General features: G+C 25.0%; 1 protein-coding gene across 1 annotated transcript; it reads right to left on the bottom strand.

Moving 5' to 3' along the window:
- Window positions 1–1,764: 1,764 nt before the first annotated feature.
- On the bottom strand, window positions 1,765–19,162 carry LOC113554994. The gene is made up of 6 exons (XM_026959235.1): window positions 19,028–19,162; window positions 6,216–6,409; window positions 4,250–4,342; window positions 4,024–4,185; window positions 3,646–3,831; window positions 1,765–2,302 (listed from the first exon to the last, which is right to left on the bottom strand). Exons 2-6 carry the CDS (start codon window positions 6,407–6,409, stop codon window positions 2,122–2,124), a joined length of 816 nt encoding a protein of 271 aa, XP_026815036.1. The 5' UTR covers window positions 19,028–19,162; the 3' UTR covers window positions 1,765–2,121.
- Window positions 19,163–20,678: the final 1,516 nt, after the last annotated feature.

The following is a 20,678-nucleotide window of genomic DNA, read 5'->3' as shown; positions in this document are numbered from 1 at the left end:
AAAATAAAGCTGTGCATATTCATTGCATTATGCTTTCATTCCTCTCATTCATGTATTCGAAAGCAGATGAGTTGTATACTGATATATGATATAATGATATATATATATATATATATATATATATATATTTTTTTTTTTAAATACACACAGTCACATTTGTGTGGAATGTGTTTTCGAGTTTCCCATGAAAAATTCGTTATACGTGATTTACAGCATAATAAATATTATAATATAATACATATGTAAAGGTAAAAGGATGATATTTGCTGTCGTGTTTTGTATGTAGCATTTACAAACTAAAATTATTTATGTCTTTCTGTCCGTATTCATTTGTCTTTTAATTGTGTAAACCACTAATTTAATTACGCTCTATCGACTCTGTATAGTCACTATTATTGCGAATCAAGCAAAGTTTATGATTCATTGACAGAAATTATCGTTATCATTACAGTTATTTTTTCTGTTAATTCGATTTCGACGTTTGCCAAAATATTGTTAAGCACCCGCCAACGTCTGTACGAAATAAATTCGATTGGCTGTAATTAAAAATGTTATAACAAGTAACGACTAATGACGATATATATAATATAATAATATATTATTACACGCTATTCAAAACCAATTATTCGATAAATGTACTCATTATATAATATGTTTAAGACTGATACTTTTTTTAATAAATCCTGATGATAAAATATTGAATATTTAGCTATTCATCAATATTGAAAAAAAAAATACACAATTATTTTGATGAACATTTATTTACTTCACTCCAAATCTTTAACAGTATATTATCATACCAGGTTTCAAAAGAATGATAGATTTTATAACCAATTAATCATAAACTCAAAAATACGCTTCATGTTATGGATTAATAAACCAATTTTAAGTTTTAAAATTATTACTATAATTATTCATTAAAAAGAAATAACGTTGTCAATAATCAAATAAGTAATCAATAATTATTAATTTCTTAAGGAATATGATAGCGTGTGCTGCAATTAAAATTATGTGTGGCATTTTTACATTTCTGTTATATTGATTTGTTAATTTTTTTTTATAAGTAGTCAGTGAATAAAAATTTATTTTTTAACGATTTCAGTAGATTTATCTTGAGTTCACTTCAGAAATGATCTCTCATTGTCACATAGTTTCTTTTTTGAAAAAAAACACCTGGTCCGAAAGATTGATAAATCGAAATTGCAACAAGCAAGATACTACTTTTGTTCACAGCAAAAATTCCATAATTGTATTGTAATATATGCTTACAGTTGTACAAGAATTGTCAACAATAAAAATAAATAATTATTATAATATATATATATATATATATATATAAACGAGACTTTTCTTCAGGTTACTAATTAGTAATTAAAGAAATTGAAAAAATGATTTAATACCAATATCTGTGATTTATCAATATTAAAAAGTACAAATATTGTTATTTTTATATTTTTATATAGAATATATAAGTAGTTCATATTATCTTACAAATGAATAATTCACCAATAAAATAATAAAAATATATTTGTGTTTAATTAAATAAAATATTCTTTTTTTCTATCTTAAATAACAAGACGAACAGATTATAAACTGTGAACTTTTTATAACTATTAACTTATGATAATCATTATTTATTATAGATACCTATATTATTTTTGTGTTTATGTGAAACATAATTTTTACATTCTCTAAAACAATTTATCCATTAAAAATAAAATGTTTACAATATCATATTAAATATTATAAATTATAAATGAAGCATTAAAAATATCTGTTTACAAAATAAAATACAAGCCGTAAATAATGCGTAACATGTTTAATTACGGTTGAAATAACTATGAGTAAATATTAATCATTTGAATATTCCGTGACTACTATTAAATAGTATTATTCATAATACAACATATAGTACCTATACCTATCATAATAAAATATTGGCTTTTGACACAGCAAAACTATTGTATACTATTTTATATCATATTGTATTATATTATACATATATTAAGTACCTATTAATGCAATAAAGAAAATCATATTTATTTTTTTTAGGTGTTTTCCTGAAAGAAAAACGCCAGTTGCAAAAATATAATATATAGGTAGGTATTTTTTTTTTTATTACTATTGTTCAACCCTGGCTATGTTACAAGAGCAGCAATGTGGAAACCAAAAAACGTCCACGTACAAATTATCTCCGGTCCCTTGCAATGCTACCAACCGTTTTTGAACAAATTTCTGTTTACACGATGTACTGAAACCAAGAGGTGTATCGCAGATTCCGTTGCACGGCTGATCTGGCTCTCTGGAAATAATAATATTATTTATTTTATTATACCGAGTATCGTAATTATGTTATTTTAAAATACAAAACAATAATATCCGCCCACGGGCCCGAAAAGAAAAATCATTTACACACTCAAATGGATTCATATCAATACTATTTGAAACAACTTTATAATTATTTTTTATATTATGAAATTGTTTTAGTCTTATTAATGTGAGGTTTAACCATGTTATTTATATTAACAATAAACATGCTAAGTGCGTTTTATGTACTTAAAAAAACAATCATTAATAAAAGTGATATTGATTTGCAACAAAAATCCATGGTATAAAAATATTATTAGCTGTTATTTAAATTATTATTCTTTCAATAAAAATATTATCGAACAAAATGTTTTTTTGCGAATTTAATAATATTTAAAACAACATTTTTTATTAGGCAAAATCAAATGACTATTTCAAAAATTAGATGTGGACATTTTTATTGTCAATCATATAATTTTTATTTTGTTTAACACTTTACTTTATTATTTTATCCAAGTTTGTATGTTATGTTGTTATTTAATATTTATATTTATACCAAACTAATATTTATAATGAAAATGTTTCATTCATTTTAATAATTGTGCGCAGTTGTTTATACATTTTTATTTGACATTTATTATATTAGTAATATTAATTGTATGCAAAATGTTTATATATAACATGCAATGGTCTTTTTTGATAGGGAAGGATTTGTCATTTAATTAAAACAAATAATATTTTTATGACTTCATATAAACCTCTTTGTTTTATTTATAATATTGGTTAAAGATTTATGATATTCAAATAATATCAAAATTACCATTTCGTTTTAAAATTTGTAATAAAATGTTATGAGCATTGTATTTGTATTTTTATGAAAAATCAATTTTACGCTTTGCATCATATTAAATTATACTTTATAGCAAAATGTCCAATTGTATTTAAATTTATTTAAACTGAAAAATATTCTAATACTTTAAATTAGCCAATTAATATACATACTATAATATTGCTTTATTAGAGCTATCATAAATTTACTGAACTTAGGATTTGATTAATAGAATATAATATTTAGCATAACAAAGAAAATTTAAACTTTTAAAATGTATTGAACTTAAAAGTAGAGTCGTAGAGTTTAATGTAAAAATTAAAAAACTAATTAATAATACATGGTAATAAAATATAAAGCTATTGATTTATAAATTTCCAATGTTATAAATAATTCTACGGCGTTAGTTATAGGCAAACATATGTACATAAATGTGTAGATATTATACTAGTTTGCGGTATAACGACATTGATAATTTTAAAAATTTAGTGAAAAAAAAATGAACTTACGCGCAGATTTCCGACCTTATAGATTGTGTATACATATCAGACGGTGTGCGTACCATATTAACTACATATTTCCATTCACCTTGAATGTTTAATGCTGCTTTAGGAAATATGTTATTTGTTTTAACTTGGCATAATTGAACATCATCTTGTCTTTTTTTTCTATTATATACACCTCCATGATTGATACTTAAAAATCACAATAAATCAGTAGTTTTAATTTATTTATTAAAATAGTGTACTATTTTAACCATCTTACATGAAATATTAAGTTATTTATCTCTTATAAATGTGACTAATTTTTTTAAAGTACAAACAATTAAATAAAATAATTTCAAGTATTTTTACCTGAGAATCTACTATCTATGATTGATTTCTTACTTGGGTGTTAGATGTCGATTTTGATCTATGATTGGAGACTCTGTTAAGGATATCTCAGGTAAAACGTACGTTCTATCTGGATAACCGACAAACTCATCTTGGGTGTCGTTTTGATAATCATGGTAATTGCCATAACCGTTATGATAATTATTTATATTCTGACTAAAATCAAAAATCAAACTTTCAAAAAAGTCAAAACATTTTAAAAACTTTTTTTAATATTTACTTTTGATAATAAGGTCTGTCGACAAGTTTTTCTTCGTTAAAAAAAGATTTAAAGTTCTTATCCGATTTTGTAACCAGGTAACTTATTAATTGTCTGTAACATATTTATAATACGTTAGTATTCAATATTTCAATATCATTAACATAAAACAGATATAATATTTATTTACGTAGATATATTATAATTCAGCTAACAGTCACAGTTCATTGTATAGCGACATAAGTAAGTTTGTTTGGGTTATATTAATTTGATTTAACCAACAGATGGGAGTTGCAGCCAAACGGATAACTGATTGGCGATTGCTGATTGGATTTACGAAGAACATATCAGACGAAGATAACTCAAGTTTTTTATCTACGTTATTTATACATCATCAAATTTGTATTGAATAAAATTTATTTTTAGTTATTTTGTCTAAATTTTACTTTATTTAAATAGATAACTATCTGTTTATGATATTTTCCTTTAAAGTTAAGATATAGATAATTTTCTTTGCACATAATTATACGATTATTGATGTATAATAAATACTAATTGTATAATATTATAAATATATACTAAATATAATTTAAATTTGTTTTTATTTGCCAATAATTTACTATGACTACTATTTACTATGAGATAGTAGTGTATTGACTGACAAGACGAGACAGCTGGCATTATGATTCTGATTATGCTATCATTGATAGGTCATTTCTTAATTCTCAATAATTATTTGTTATTTATTTTCTGGTATTGGCTTTGGTTTATTAGATTCAAATATCGTATTAGTTTAAATAATAGTACAATATTACGAAGGAAGGAGTTGGCATTATCCAAAGTAACCACGATTACTACTTGCATAGTACACAAAGTCTACCAATAATCAAAAGCTATAATAGAGCCATGGGTATAAATATGAAATCGTTATAGTTTAGAATCGGAAAATCCATTTAATTCAGTGTATCACTTACAATAGTGTACTTAACTGCAAAATCTACGAAAATATTCCATGTTAAAAGGTCATACTTTAACCTAATAAATGAGATAGAATGTTTATAGTAAATTGGGAAAATTAAAAATGCAAAATGAAATTAGGTATCTAAACTTCAGGTTTTAAGTCTTAACATAACAATACGTCAATAACATATGAATATTTATTGACAAGTATAAATTGTATTGTATAAACGTATTTGAATGTTACTGAAAATATTGCTGATATATATCCTACGAAAACCGAGGCATTTTAATGTTGTATGAAAAAAGTGAAACTCGTATTAAATTCATATAAATAGTAGGTACCCAATAAATAAAAATTTGAATGCCTGCATTCATAATGTGTTTGAAACTAATGACAATTGATTTTGCTCAATAGTATAGTATATTATGATAGACCAATATGTTATTATTCAACTATTATAAAATAAAGCATTATTGTAGTTAGATAGGTTTTTATTTTTCGATGTAGGTACGTGGTATGTCTTATGAACGATTAAATAAAACTAATTAGTTAAAAGTATATAAAAAAACAGAATTTTGATGACAAGGGTTTCTTGGTTACCTAACCTATTTATTTACCAGGTACATATCTGGTAAATTATCTGTATTATGTTAATATTTTTAGAATTTGGTACAACATGAATGCAGTACCATATTTATTTATGTGCAATGTGCATAGTATTTATATATCTATACTCATATATGTGTAGAATATAGAATATTATTCAACTATATACATTTGATATAATGAGCATTGTTCAGTAGGAAGTAGGTACCTATACTAGTTTTAATGTTTAAGTTTCATTATTGGTCATATTATTCCAATAATATAAATAATATTATATACATTATATTGCGATTGAAATTATTCACATCAATGTGATACAATATATTTATATGGATACAGATATATAATTGTAATGAATTATAATTTTTGAGAGTTTTTCATTTTCGTTTGAGATTCATATATATTTTCAAAACGACTTACTCTGGATATCTGTCGATGGTTTCACAAAATGTGACGTCACCGTGATAATTCTGAACGCACCTGGGGACTTTGCCGACAGGCGCGGGAACGAAGGGCTCGTTGTATCTACACCCGCCGTATGAATGTTGACAAGGCGCGTGTCCGTAGGCTACAGACAACATCAACACCATCAGCGCCCACCACTCGCTAACCATCTGCAAACAATCGACAGTTATACATTGACTATCGTTTCCGTTTATGACATTTAAAATATATAATATTATAATCGATAAAACCCATTAGTAAGATGAAAACGTGAAAATAAAACGATTAACAACATATTTTCATTACATAGATAGCAATTATTAATGGAATTATCTGCAGGTAATGTACTAATAACACATTTTAAAAGCCCTACGAATTAATTAATTTATAATAGGTATACTAGTTTTGTATTTAAAATGTAATATAATAAAATAATTTATTTTAACAAGTCGACATCACTATATAATTATATTTTGGTGCAAATTATCAAACATTAATGTGCCTATAATATGGATAATACTAAGATTAATATATCACCGTTATACTGTTACAAATGTTACAACATGTTTGTAACATCACTTTTTTAAACGAAAAATAATTTATTTAAGCTTTTCTATTTACATACAAAAACGATTACAAAAATTATAATAATCTGTTACTTTGTGTATACATATAAAGAATTTGTATTAACATGGAAATGTATAGATAGGTATATTAGCTAAATTTTATTTTAGATTAATAATAAGTTAATGACCATAATATGTACAGTTTTCTTTTTTAATTTTAAAATGTAAAATAAAACCGTAAATAAAACCAAAACAATAATAATGTAAATAGATTTACTTTAAACTATATACATTTTTTTTTTTAATCTTTTAAACTATTATTTATATTTTAAATCAATACATTTTTGAATTAAAGAATACTATAACTAAAATAAACTATAACTCATATAAGATATTAAGATGATTGATAACTGAAATCATCTCACTTATAAATAATAAGCCGGAATTTACGAGTATAACAATCCATTATCACACAACTAAAATTATGAGTTTTTTTTTTTTTAGTTATTATTTAATAGTGTAATAATAACTAAAATAAGTAAAAAATAGTATACACATTAAGAACTACGACATAGTAGAAAACGAAGAATTTACCCTAGTATATCAATCAATATTATTTTCATGATGATAGTGATTTTTGTAAATAATTTAAATATGACATAGAAACAAAACGAATAAAATATGCGAAACAATTATTTTTCATGCATATACTTACACAAAAATAATAGTCATAAGTAGATAAGTAGGATTCTTATTTTCATTAACATTTATTTACACATTAATACGCGCTACACACGCACTACAGTTGAATTAAATACAACAAAACTAATATCGCTGATTTAATACATATTAGGTACCTAATATTATTATTCAATTGATATATCTATTTAAACTTTCTCCAAATTATGATTTTAACTAATCCAAGTATACCAAGGCTATAAGTTTATTATAGTTTTTTTTCTACTTTCTATTTTTGTCCAAATATTTACACTGTAAAATATTATTAATACTATATAAGTGTAATTATTTTAATTAATCAATAAACCAATCCGATTTCTTTTAATAATTGATGTAACAATCGTCTGTGGGTGAGTATAATATTGTTATGAACAGTTATTATAAGTGGGCTTAGATTAATGAACACAATAATGCATTATTCAGTAATAATAAATTATGTATACTCCGAGAATCGTAATAAATATTAATTAGTTGAGTACAATACCATTTTAAAAACTGACATAGTCAAAAATATCTAACTACTATAAGTTTTTGAAAATTTATAATTTAATAATTAATTATTTTTTGTATAAATTACATATACATAGAAGCAATTAAAAAATATACTAAACAAATCTGTTGAAAATTAAAAATTCTTGGTATGATTAAAATATTATGAAATAGTTCCTGCTAAAACCTATAAAATATAATGATGAGCTGTACTTAATAAACATTATGAATATACATGAAAATAATATACATTATTATCTAATATTATAAAACAATATCTATATTATATCTTATTGTGTTGGTATTTAATTATTACAATAGTTGTTTAATAGTTGCACTTATTATATTGTACTTTCGATTTTCTATTTTCAAGATTTATTTCATTTCCTTTTGTAATTATGTTATTTTCCATGGGAATCATATATACATTATACTATTATACATATATTTGCATATATTATATATAAATAATAAATTAGATCAGAATGTTATTCAAACGCAATAGCATCCAAGCTGCTTATTCTTTTAATACCATATTTTAACTTTCAATATTGTCACAACCTACATATACAATAAACGTTATACAAAACAAAATAATAAAACTGGATTAAAACTGGGGTTCTTGAATAAAGTATACTTACGATATATTATATTTATTTAATATTCACTTATGGTATGGATAACTCGCGACGATGGCATCAACCAAGGTTTTTATAATAAAGTAAATACAAATTAAATATGTAAAACAAATATAAAATATATTATGTACGTGCACACGAATATACACGATCAAAGCTTAAAAAGAAAATATATGCATAAAAGAGCGGGTCCGTTATAAATAGGTACAAAATGTATTAATACAATAAATTTGTTAGCCACTGTGATTTATCAATGTTATCGCCAATCGTTATATTATGTACATATAACATATACCTATCTAGTATCTACTATAATATAATATAGGATACATCTTATTATAGGTAGTAGATATATCATATAATATATACCTAAACATTTGTAATTTGTTACTTTCATGACACAACTAAATAAAAACCATCATCGACGCACGCACATAATATCTCATATAATAATGCACTTTATAATTTATATTTATACATTGAAGTTTGTACGTATTATACACTACACAAGTATAAAATACGATAAGTTTCGTGTATAAAAATATCCTGCAACAAATGTTTGAGAACGAAATTTGATAAACTATTCAAAACACGGCATGAATACAGTACCTATATGTTATATCATAGACGTGTATTATATGAATATTGTATGCGTCAAACACTGAAAAAGCTCTCAATTTATTTTACTTTAAATATCTACCATTTACCATTCATACCTATTCATACTATTAGTGCCTATATATATTGTTTAATATAGAAACATTCAAAAATGCTATTGTATTTACTATTTCAATGTAATAATATATAATCGTAAACAGGTCGGATAAGGAAACCGAAAAAATATATTCTATTCTAAGTTGTACATAATCAAAAATTTAAACTTATTGAATATTATGAAACTAAAAGTCTTAAAAACCGTTAGTACTATTAGTCAACAAACGGATTTACTTTATATAAACAGAAAATACGCCTTATACTATTATAACGTGTTATCTACCTTACCTATTTTATTTTTCAAAACAGGCAACGACAAAATAGTCAATAACACGAAGAAAACGAATTTCAATTTCCATGGTTTATAAGCATCATTACGCTTTTAAACCTATTTTAGATTAATTTTATTGTTCATTAACGCAATACTTAAATTATAAAATAGTTTATACTTTATAGTTCCAGTTTTTATTAAACCACACGAGGTTAGTATTATAATCCATAAAATACATTTATTCGTCTCGTACTTAATAATTCCTTGTTATGAATTTGTATACCAATTTAAGTTACTATTTTCGTTTCCAAACTTCCAAGGTGAATGTAATAATATAATGACGATAATAATGTAAATTGAATTTCCTCCATCGCCTACTTTTTTTTTACGTATACTGTTATGAAGTAATTTTTATTAGTTTTATTTTTATGAAGACATTCTTAAAATCGTCATAAGATTACATTTCCTTTATTATATTCAATGGCGTTGTGTATTCTTGAGAGAAATATCTCAATATCATAGTACCTATATAATATATATTATTATAATCCAAATATAATATTTGAAATAGCAGAAAATTACTTTCAAAACCTTGTAACCTTTTATATTTGTTTTCAAAACACTATAGATGTGTGTATACTTTTTATAGTATCAAGAAAGAGGTCGTATAATTTGAATGTGTAATACTATATATTACCTATTAACAAAACAATTAATTCATTGAATAAAACGAAATTGCAGTGTAATTCAAAAATGTTTAAAGTTGTACCAACTACAGTTCAAAAAAAAATGTCCACGTCTATAATTTATAATTTATAGCACACAATAAAAAATACAATGAACACCCTACACAATATATCTATATAGTTATGTATTGCTGAATGAAGTTATTGGCCTGCAACGGTTTGTTGGAACTGTCCAGGTGCATTTAATGGTTTTTGCTAGTTAGCTAGACCTGGTTAACACCTGGCTGTAGTTATTTATCAAAGAAATTTGATTTTTATTTCAAATAATTTTTTATACAATTTAGTTCATTAATTCTATAGAATTAATTTACACCCCATATATAATAATAATAATAAATTGTAAATATAATATTATAACACAAATTTACTACTTAACTTCTATAAGGCTAATATAATGATTAATAACTTATTTATTTATTAACTACCTAAGTCAAACAACTTTGAAAAAACGTTAAGATACCATAAACATTTTAGTTATATATAAAACTTATTCATCATTATTTATGTTAGCTTATCGTAAGTATCTAACTCAATTTCTTATGAGATTTTTATCTGCCCAACTGTGAAATTTACCAAATAGCTTTTAGTAGGATTACCTTTATAAGCATACCAATGAGCAATGACTAAACCAAAATAAAATTGAAAAGTAAATACTCAAGACAAACTGGGTTCTATGACCTTAATTCAAATTTTGAGAACCAAAAATAATTATTTAGATTCTATAAACTATACAGTATACAGGTACAAGGCTAACGTGCCAAACTATATTCTATGCCATGGAAAAGTATTCATTTAATCTTTAGATTTATCACACATATTTAATACTCCCAACAAAACAAATTTATGAAACGGTAATTTCAATATACATCTATTACTATTAATAGCATAATATACTGAATAGTGCATATTAAACCTTGAGGATTTAACAGTTTTGCTAACGGAAATTATATATTTAAATTAAAAAAGTGTACGTTTCAAAAAAAAAAAAACATGAACATATAAAATCTTGCCCAAAACAAACATAAATTATTTAACGTGTTGGATAATTATTTAATATTATTATTAATTATAATGTATAAAAATATATTGTATATGAATGTGATAAAAGAGTTATTACTTATTAATTATTAACCATAAATATTTATAACCAAAACAATTATTTTCTGCCTGTAAATATCAGTCATAAATCATAATATTGTAAAATCTTATGAATAATAATTAAATATGTATATATCTTTAAATAAAATATTTGTGTCAAAAGAGTGTTGAAAAAGAATTTGAAACTCTGAGTCTGGTTTACCCAAAATAAGGCTTAGCATTTGTTTCAAAACGGATGACAAACATTAATTATATACTTAAACTGAGAAAAATTTTCCAACAAATACCATCACTTGAAAACTACACACATCATAGTAAAATTTTATAATTTAATAGTCTTGCGATCTGCTCAAAATCCAAAAGCTAATTAACTGTAGAAAAAAAATAAATTAAACAACAGACCGTTACAATACGCATTAATCCGTTCGGACAATGGGCACGACATATGTTCAGTATACGGTTGCGCTATATAATTCACTGGGTGATCCAATCGTGAATTAATACATATTATAATATAATAACATACAATATTTACTGGACGTGCGTTGGTGCGTATATATGTACCTATATGCATCACGTGTGCATTATAATATTATATCGTTCGTATACACCAGGAGAATAACACTCACAATGCTATGTTTGTTTTTTATTGCTATTCTAATGTATAATTAATATAAAACTTTCGCCTTTACTCCATCTTGTCAATCACGAGAATATTTTACTGAGTCAAGGCCGCAATCGTCTAAACTAATGCCTGCAGTCATTGCCACCGTCGTTGTCATCGTCTTCACACGAATACGACCGCGTAATAATATTATAATAATAATAACAGCAAAAATATAATAGCAATTATAACTGTGAGTTATTACACGATTCTTTCTCACGCCAAAAACAATGCGTATGTGAGCGTGAAAAACCCCCCTCTGAAATCGGTATATAATAATATAATATTATCGTGAATTATTAGGTCACATTAATTTAAATCGTTGAATAGATTGGCTTACTCAGTGCGGACTTGAGATGTATAATATTAAAGACCATACAGTATACAGTATACACTGCGAATTTGAGCACGTTATTTTTGTCGGCAAACGTCCACGCGTAATAATAATTAAAGACTCTGTCATGAAGATCGTGCCGACAGTTGCAATTGATTATGGTACAAAAGATAATCCTCCCCTCCCCCCACACAAAATAAATAAATAAATAAGCAAAATTATTTTAATCCAACCGGTTTTTTTTACATTTCCTGCAAAGCGCGTATTACACATTTACACGTCGAAATCCTGTTACGATGTTATGTTCCGTCGCCACATATTATATCATTAATAGTTTTTCGATTTCTATGTAAATAATATAAATATATAATATATTACATAGGTATGAGTGTAATACTACGACTGTAACAGACGACCGCAAATTCCTATCGGCTTCTTTTTTTTATTATTATTATCGTTAATCTTCTGTAGTTCAGTCGTTTTGTTTTTACACGAGGTACGGCGGCGGCGCGTCCCGTTGAAAGATTTCCCCGATTTCTATACTTATAGCTGCAGTTCCCGGTTGTCAATCCCGAGCAGTCCCGTGTAGCATTATAATACAAGAAACGCGTTACGCAAGGCACCACATACAGTCGTACTGTGCGCGTACAGGAATTGCTGGTGTCTTCTTTGGCGCGACCTGCATATCCGTGTCAGTAATGTGTGTATTGTGTGACTCTCAATTTTTTTTTTTTTTTACAAATCCGGTTTTGGATGATTTCACTCTGAGGCAGCTACGACGAAGAAGACCGAGCCAGCCGAATTATATTGCCACCTCTAGACGTAATACTGTGCATAATAATAACAATTACAATAATTGTATACGTGCGACACGTCATCGATTTCAAAACATTTTTTTGCGAACTGTAGAGCACACAATTACGGCGTGTTCTAGATGAATCATTAGACGGAGCACTATAGGGTTTTACCCACACGATTATGAGTTGATGGCTATTGCGGGAATATTATGAAATGTTTATTTTTCGAAAAATCATACACAATATTATGTGCAATTAGCAAGTGCCACCGTGAAATAAGTATGCGTCGTGTTGAGGTCTTCGTATGATAATAAATTTCAAATAAATTATTTATTTTCTGTCGATTATAAATCAACACCGTAATCGAACACCACACACCATACTTTGCGAACAAAGCGTATACGTCTAAAGAACGCGAATGAAAATCAATTTGTCGTTTGTCCACCGTAAGTTAATGCAAACGACAATGACTATACTACGGAAACGTTGCAGCAGAACTCCTTCACAACTTAGCCACAAACACCATAATTACCGCAAGTATCCAAAACGCAATAGATGATTATCAAATTGTCAGGCGCGCGAGTTATTAGCGAGATCGCGCATTGAAAATTTGAAACCATAAATCCCGATATCACCCTAGTGTGTGCGTGACCCCGCTACTAACCAATGATACAGTGCCGGTCAGTCGATTGCAATTGTGAGTGAAGATTTTAACGTCGGTCTGAAACCATGAACACGTTCGGAAGCGGTTAGGAATTCGTGAAATATAATACTACTATAATATACGCAATAATGGTAGCTGGGGCGATTGTGCCAAAATTGCAGTTAAAATGTAATACCGAAATAACTCGAATACGCAGCCCGTTTTACCATCCCGTCCCGAATACGATGCACCCAAACTATACACAAATATTATAATGAATATATCATATGTTATGATATATAGTGCCTATTATACCTAACATTAATAATGCTACGATTTAGAATTTTATATTATATTTGTATTCATACAATATATACCATTGTACCTATGCTATATTTAAATTCACATTAGGTATACATCCAAATATGTGTATGCGTATTTCATAAAATGTTCAAAAGCTTGAAAATTGAATATAATATTTCTCATAAGTTGTTTTTATACCTATACAAATTAAAAACATTGAAAATACAAAAGAACAGATTTTTTTTGAAAATTTAAACGAAAAATAGCGATTTTACCTCGATGGATTTTAATCATTTTCTTGTAATTCAAAAATACAAAACGCGCGTAAGTTCGTAGGCAGGTACTTTAAACTTTTTATCATTGCGGTGTTTATTAATATATACAATACAATTTTCTAAATACTTAGGCTAATTGTAACCTATTCATACCATTATATGATACGTCAACATTGACTTCTAAATTGCATACAATATTTTTAGAAAAAATCATTTCAACCTACCAAATTTAAAAAATTATAATGTGTAATAATATAATAGTGATATAAAATACATAATATTATACATAAATCGATACTTTATACTTAAAAATTGATGGTGATCCATCCGTTTTTTTTTCGCTCAGATTTGTAGATATCACAATAATTTATTGATGAGTTTAAATTTAACCCATCCATTACTCTATAACAAGGCTGGCATGTAAAAAAAAAAACTATTTACAACAATGAATTCTTCAACTTTTATAAATTAAATTATTTTCTTATGATAAAAAAAGTTTTTACAAAATAAAAATAAAAAAAAACTTTAAAATACAAATTATTTTTAAATAAATCTATATTAGTTTTTCAATATTATGTGTTTTTCGTTTCAGACGACACCATATACAGTAGAAAAATCTAAACTTTTTAAGTATTTTCTGGTAGCCAATTGGGTTCAAATGAGTACTTACTACTTATTAGGAGGTAAATATTACCGAAAAGAAAAAGAAAAACAGGAATTTTTCAAAATCAATTTTTTTTTTGTGTGTGTGTTAATTTTTGTTATGAATTATAACTATTATAAGTTATAACTTTTAAAGACTCGAATTTTCATGTATTTGTATTATAGCATTTTTTAAAATTATAATTTTAAAAATATATTATTCATAATAAAATTTTCGATTTTTATTAAATTGTCTAGTTGACTACTTTATCTAATTGTCTAATTATGGTGAAAATAAAATTGTATAAATAAAGCTTAAAATGTCTATACAAATTTCTTTATGCCACAATTAAAAGATAATAAACGCACTTTTTTAATTTTAAAATTTTAACTAACTCATCGAAATCACGAATATACAATGTGTTCCGGAGGAAAGTGACCGGCCAATATCATACGAAAGTATATCTAAAATTATGAAAAAATACCCTCTAAAGAGGGAATCTAACTTCTTTATTTTTTAAGTTATGGGAAATTTAACTTTTTTTAAATAAAACCAAACCTATCAAGAACTTTTTTTATGTTAATCCAAAACTTTTCAACATTTAAACATCATTTTTTATTTTATTTTAAAGCTATTTAATATTCCATCGACTATCATACGCAATTAAATATTTTTATCAAAAGTTAGAATTTTTAAAAATAAATCTCGTATTACTGCAAATAATTCAATATTCAGTATGGGTATTTTGTTTGTGTATTATTTATTTGAATAATACCTAGAAATGCCTTATAAATTTGGTTTTCATATCTCCCATAATTGCAGGGTTCGTCATTTTAGATATACTTTTGTATGACGTTAACCAGTCACTTCCCCCCGGAACAAATTGTAAATAAATCATTTTTTAATCACAAATTTAATACAAGGTTTTTTAAATGTTTTTCACTAGAAATTAAAAAAAAATAGTAATTTTAAAGACATGGGATATTCATTTTCACACGTAAAATAGCGATTTTTATGATTTTGTTATAATTAATTGTAAAAACTTGAAAAATTTTATTAATACTACTAAACTATCATTTTCTTTAAGTACTTTATGAAATTTTCAAAATATTTATGCAAATTTATACTATTTATAGGTACATGCAACTTTTGAATTAATTTAATCTTTTTTCTATTAATATTGATAAAAAAAATGTAAGCTAAGCCAAGGACTACCATTATTATTGAATATATGAATATAATATTCCCATAAGGTTTTCTTATTGACATTTTGAAAATTTGGTACCATTTAGACACGATTTTTTTATATTAGTATTTTAATTTATTATCGATATTACAGAATACCTAAATATTTAAATAAAACTATCAATTTAAGTTATTTTATTGCAATTTAAAAAATATTATTCATTGAACATAGATACTTGAAACTTTTCGTTGCTTCATAAATCATAATTTACTAAAACAATGACATATTTTAAATATTTAAATTAGTTTTAAGGTATTTATAAAATTATACAACGAACGTATTACATACCGTTCTATGGACTATGTACAACTGTATAGATGTATATGTAATTATTAATATTAGTAATAGTATATGAAATAATCTCTATGTAGTGTAAAATTAGTTCAACCTACCATTATATTACTTATAAAAAATAAATTACTAATATTTATATAAATATATCATAGAATAACCATAATAGAAATATAGAGTAACAAATGGAATGCCGTATTGCCACCTTTGCAGCTACAACTTATTTTTATTATAATCGTATTCAATGATCTATCATAAAATTAAAATTTAACACATTCATTAGATAGGTAGAAGGTATATTATTATTTATTATATTTATCTACTTAATGACAACATATACTCAACATCTCCTATACAATACAACAACGTCCTAGGTTTTTTTTCAATTATTTGATTACCTAGTAGATTTATGTAGTGCAATTCAATATAAATTATATATAATACATATAGAAGTTCAAAGAGATCTATTAAAATATCAAAACTCATTATTTTGAAAAGTTGCAAATTTTTTTATTATATTATTTTTACACGATTTGATGTCATTATAAAACAACTTTTTATCCATTTTATTAAGCTTATACTTTATTGAATGATAATTATTATTATGTTAACATACGTTTATAATTTAATACTCTAAAGCAGAAGTATTTAAACTATACATATTCAAAGTTCTTAAGAGCGAAGAATTAGACCTATAGATATGGACCCAGATAGATATAGGTATTCATCCTTGCAATTGCATTCCATAGAATCTCTTTATATTTTACAAATATGTTATTATAAATTATTGACGATTTTCAAACATTGGTGGCTTCAGTTATTTTTAATGATATAAGTAATCATTTTTTTTTTTAATTTCAATTTTTCTCTGCTATACCATACATGATAGTTTGATAACTCTTATAATTATTGTATGCATATTTTACTACCTACATGGAACAGGAACAATAACAGATATCATGCTGTAAGGCGAAATATTTATAAGGCGAAATATTTAATAACCTCATTAATTAGGTACATCATAATTTCTTTTATCAGTCAAAATTAGTCTAATGATCGTTTCTAAAGTTGTTGAGCACCTCATATTATATTTATTGAACTATTTGAACAATTTATGTAATTTAATATCAAATATTTCAGTTAATAACATTATCTTCTGAATTTACTTTTGTCCAATAATTTTTAATTAAAAACAATTTTAATAAAACTTTTAAATTTAATCGTTTTAATTTATATTAAAATCGTTATTTTTTAATCTGATAGTACTTATTTGGGAAACAGAATCTACGTAAATTTCTGAAATGACGCTCCTGCCAGTGTCACTCTACTTCGATCATCTAAAGTTTAAAGATTAACTAATTAACTACTCGTCCGACATATAATTATATATTTATATGATATAAATGTTATAAATATTAAGTTAACTTTTATGAAAATACTATGTTCATATTTATTTACCATTTTTATACATTTTTATACATTTTTATAGTTATATTATGTTTCATAGTTTACCGGTTGTTTGTCTATGATAATAAATTACGAACCATGAAAATATAAAATATAATAAATAGCTATAAAAGTTATATCTCGTGTTATTTAAAATTAAAAGAACTACATTTTATACAGCACATTTATAAAACGAAAATATGATAATACATAATTGTATTTCGAATATTTAACATTTAAATTATCCAAATAAGCTACTGGTTATTCGACATTTTCTATTATAATATGTTAATCATATAGTATTAAATTAAGCAACGCATTCTATTTTATAATTATGAATAATGTCATAGCTAGTGTGAGTGTTAGCCAAAGATAGCTAGTATCAAATCTGTCCTATTCCATTTCGATAGGTTCCAACATAGGTATAATTGTATTTTAAAACTGTTATTTAGCGACCGATATGTACAATGTACAATGTCCACACTGTACATATAATTGTATATCGTATTTTATGTAAATGTAAATTAGTAAATTAGTTACCACATTATTATAGGAGTACCGTATCATTCAAATTGTATTGTGTTGTGATCTAAGAAAATCTACGACCGCATTATTTTATTGTATCGTATTGATCCAAAATTTAAAACAAAACCCATTTTAGCCTGTTTTATTTTTCATCATTGCAAAATTGCCAAGTGTAAAAAATTGTTTTACCTCGATAATTTATGACCTGCAGAACATTTATTGAGTATTCATATTATGGGAAATACAAATATACAAAATTCAAAATCAAATTCATAAACAAAAAAAGGTTATGGTTTAATTAATCTAAGTTAGTCTTAAAAAATATATAAATGTATTTGAAATGGATGTATAATATACTCACGTTTGGTGTTCATTGTTAATTAAACATACTAGCAAAATGGAATGCATAAAAAATAATAACTGATTTTTCTATAAGACAGCGGAGTGGGCGCAACACAAAAACACCTCTGAAGGCATCGGATGCATACTAACTCAGAGGATTCTATAATACACCTATACTACAATATAACAGACAAACCATTATATTATGTTAGGTAATACGTCGGCAGGAGTAGCGTGTCCAGCGTATTTGAACTTTCACCTCGTCTCCACGCCAAAATCTAAAAAATAAATACATATTAGTATTCATATACCTAAGTATGAATATACTTATATATATATATATATATATACCTACATAAAAATATAATAAATATTAGTGATTTATCTACACAATAAAATATTTAATTCTTAAAAATATCATACTTGATATCTATTTGTTGTATTTTTATGTATAATATGGTTGAGTATATTTGTGAAGGTGACTTTCAATCATTCGTGCAAATAAAAACTATTTTTAAAACCACAAAGCTTAATTTGATATTATACTTAAGTTTTATGTTTCTTAAATATTAATATAAAACCATATTATTATTTTCAATTGTGTGCATTTTATTTTCAAAAACATTTTTCTCTCATAAGTTAGATATTTGGAACTATGTTATTATTTATAATATATCCCCACAACAACGGAACACTAAAGAAAATGTTTGTATTTTACCAATTAATCTATAATTTTAAGGTCGTGAGCTTGGTCCCATAATACTAAACATTTTACGTTTTTTTCATATGCTACTGCATTTTATTTTTGTAAAAAATGCATTACAAATGTTAGTTTAATAATGTAAACTACTAAAGAAATACTTATATTTGAAAAAACATCATATTATTATAAACATTTAAAAATTTAAAAAAAAAATACATTATACAATTTTATAAATTTTTAAATTAGTTTTCTTCCATTAAAATTAAATAAGAAGATAAATTCAATAACAATTCTACTAATATGAGAAATGTTCATTCACAGTATACACATACATTAGGTGACAAAATAATAGAAAGTACTTACCATCATAAAATTATTCATTAGTAAAAAAATATTTGGTCAAATATGGTTCTGATACCTAACAATATGCAATAATTTTAAAAGGAAACTAAAACAATTAAAACTATTTCATAAGTTGGGACTTCACAACTAATAATTATAAACATAATGGTAAATGGCATATTATATGCATAATACGCCATTTGTATATTATACATTATCGTGTATTCAATTTTAGTATTTATTTATTTTTTAATAAAAATAACTCACGACACCATTTGGAATTATTGCATTTTTTATGATATTTTTAGTGTAAATGCCATTTTTTAGATGAATTCATGGGTATACAATTTATGTCAATTAAATGATAATACATTTATAATAGTTAATGTGTTAAATTAATAATTGTCCAATCCTGACTTCTGCAGTAAGGATAACATGTTGAATATCGGAAGACCACTGGCCGTGAATCACGTAAAGCGAATCCTTATTGACTATTGTAGGCAATACTATTAAAGTATTTAAGGGACCTCTTGAGTATAATAACTTTAAACTACGAATAAAATTATCTCTTTTCTCAAAATAATATAATATACTTGTGAAAAAAAGTAAAAACAAAAATTACTTT

The sequence above is a fragment of the Rhopalosiphum maidis genome, chromosome 2 (genome assembly GCF_003676215.2).
Source record: "Rhopalosiphum maidis isolate BTI-1 chromosome 2, ASM367621v3, whole genome shotgun sequence".
Lineage (NCBI taxonomy): Eukaryota > Metazoa > Arthropoda > Insecta > Hemiptera > Aphididae > Rhopalosiphum > Rhopalosiphum maidis.
This window is presented reverse-complemented; position numbering and strand designations above follow the sequence as displayed.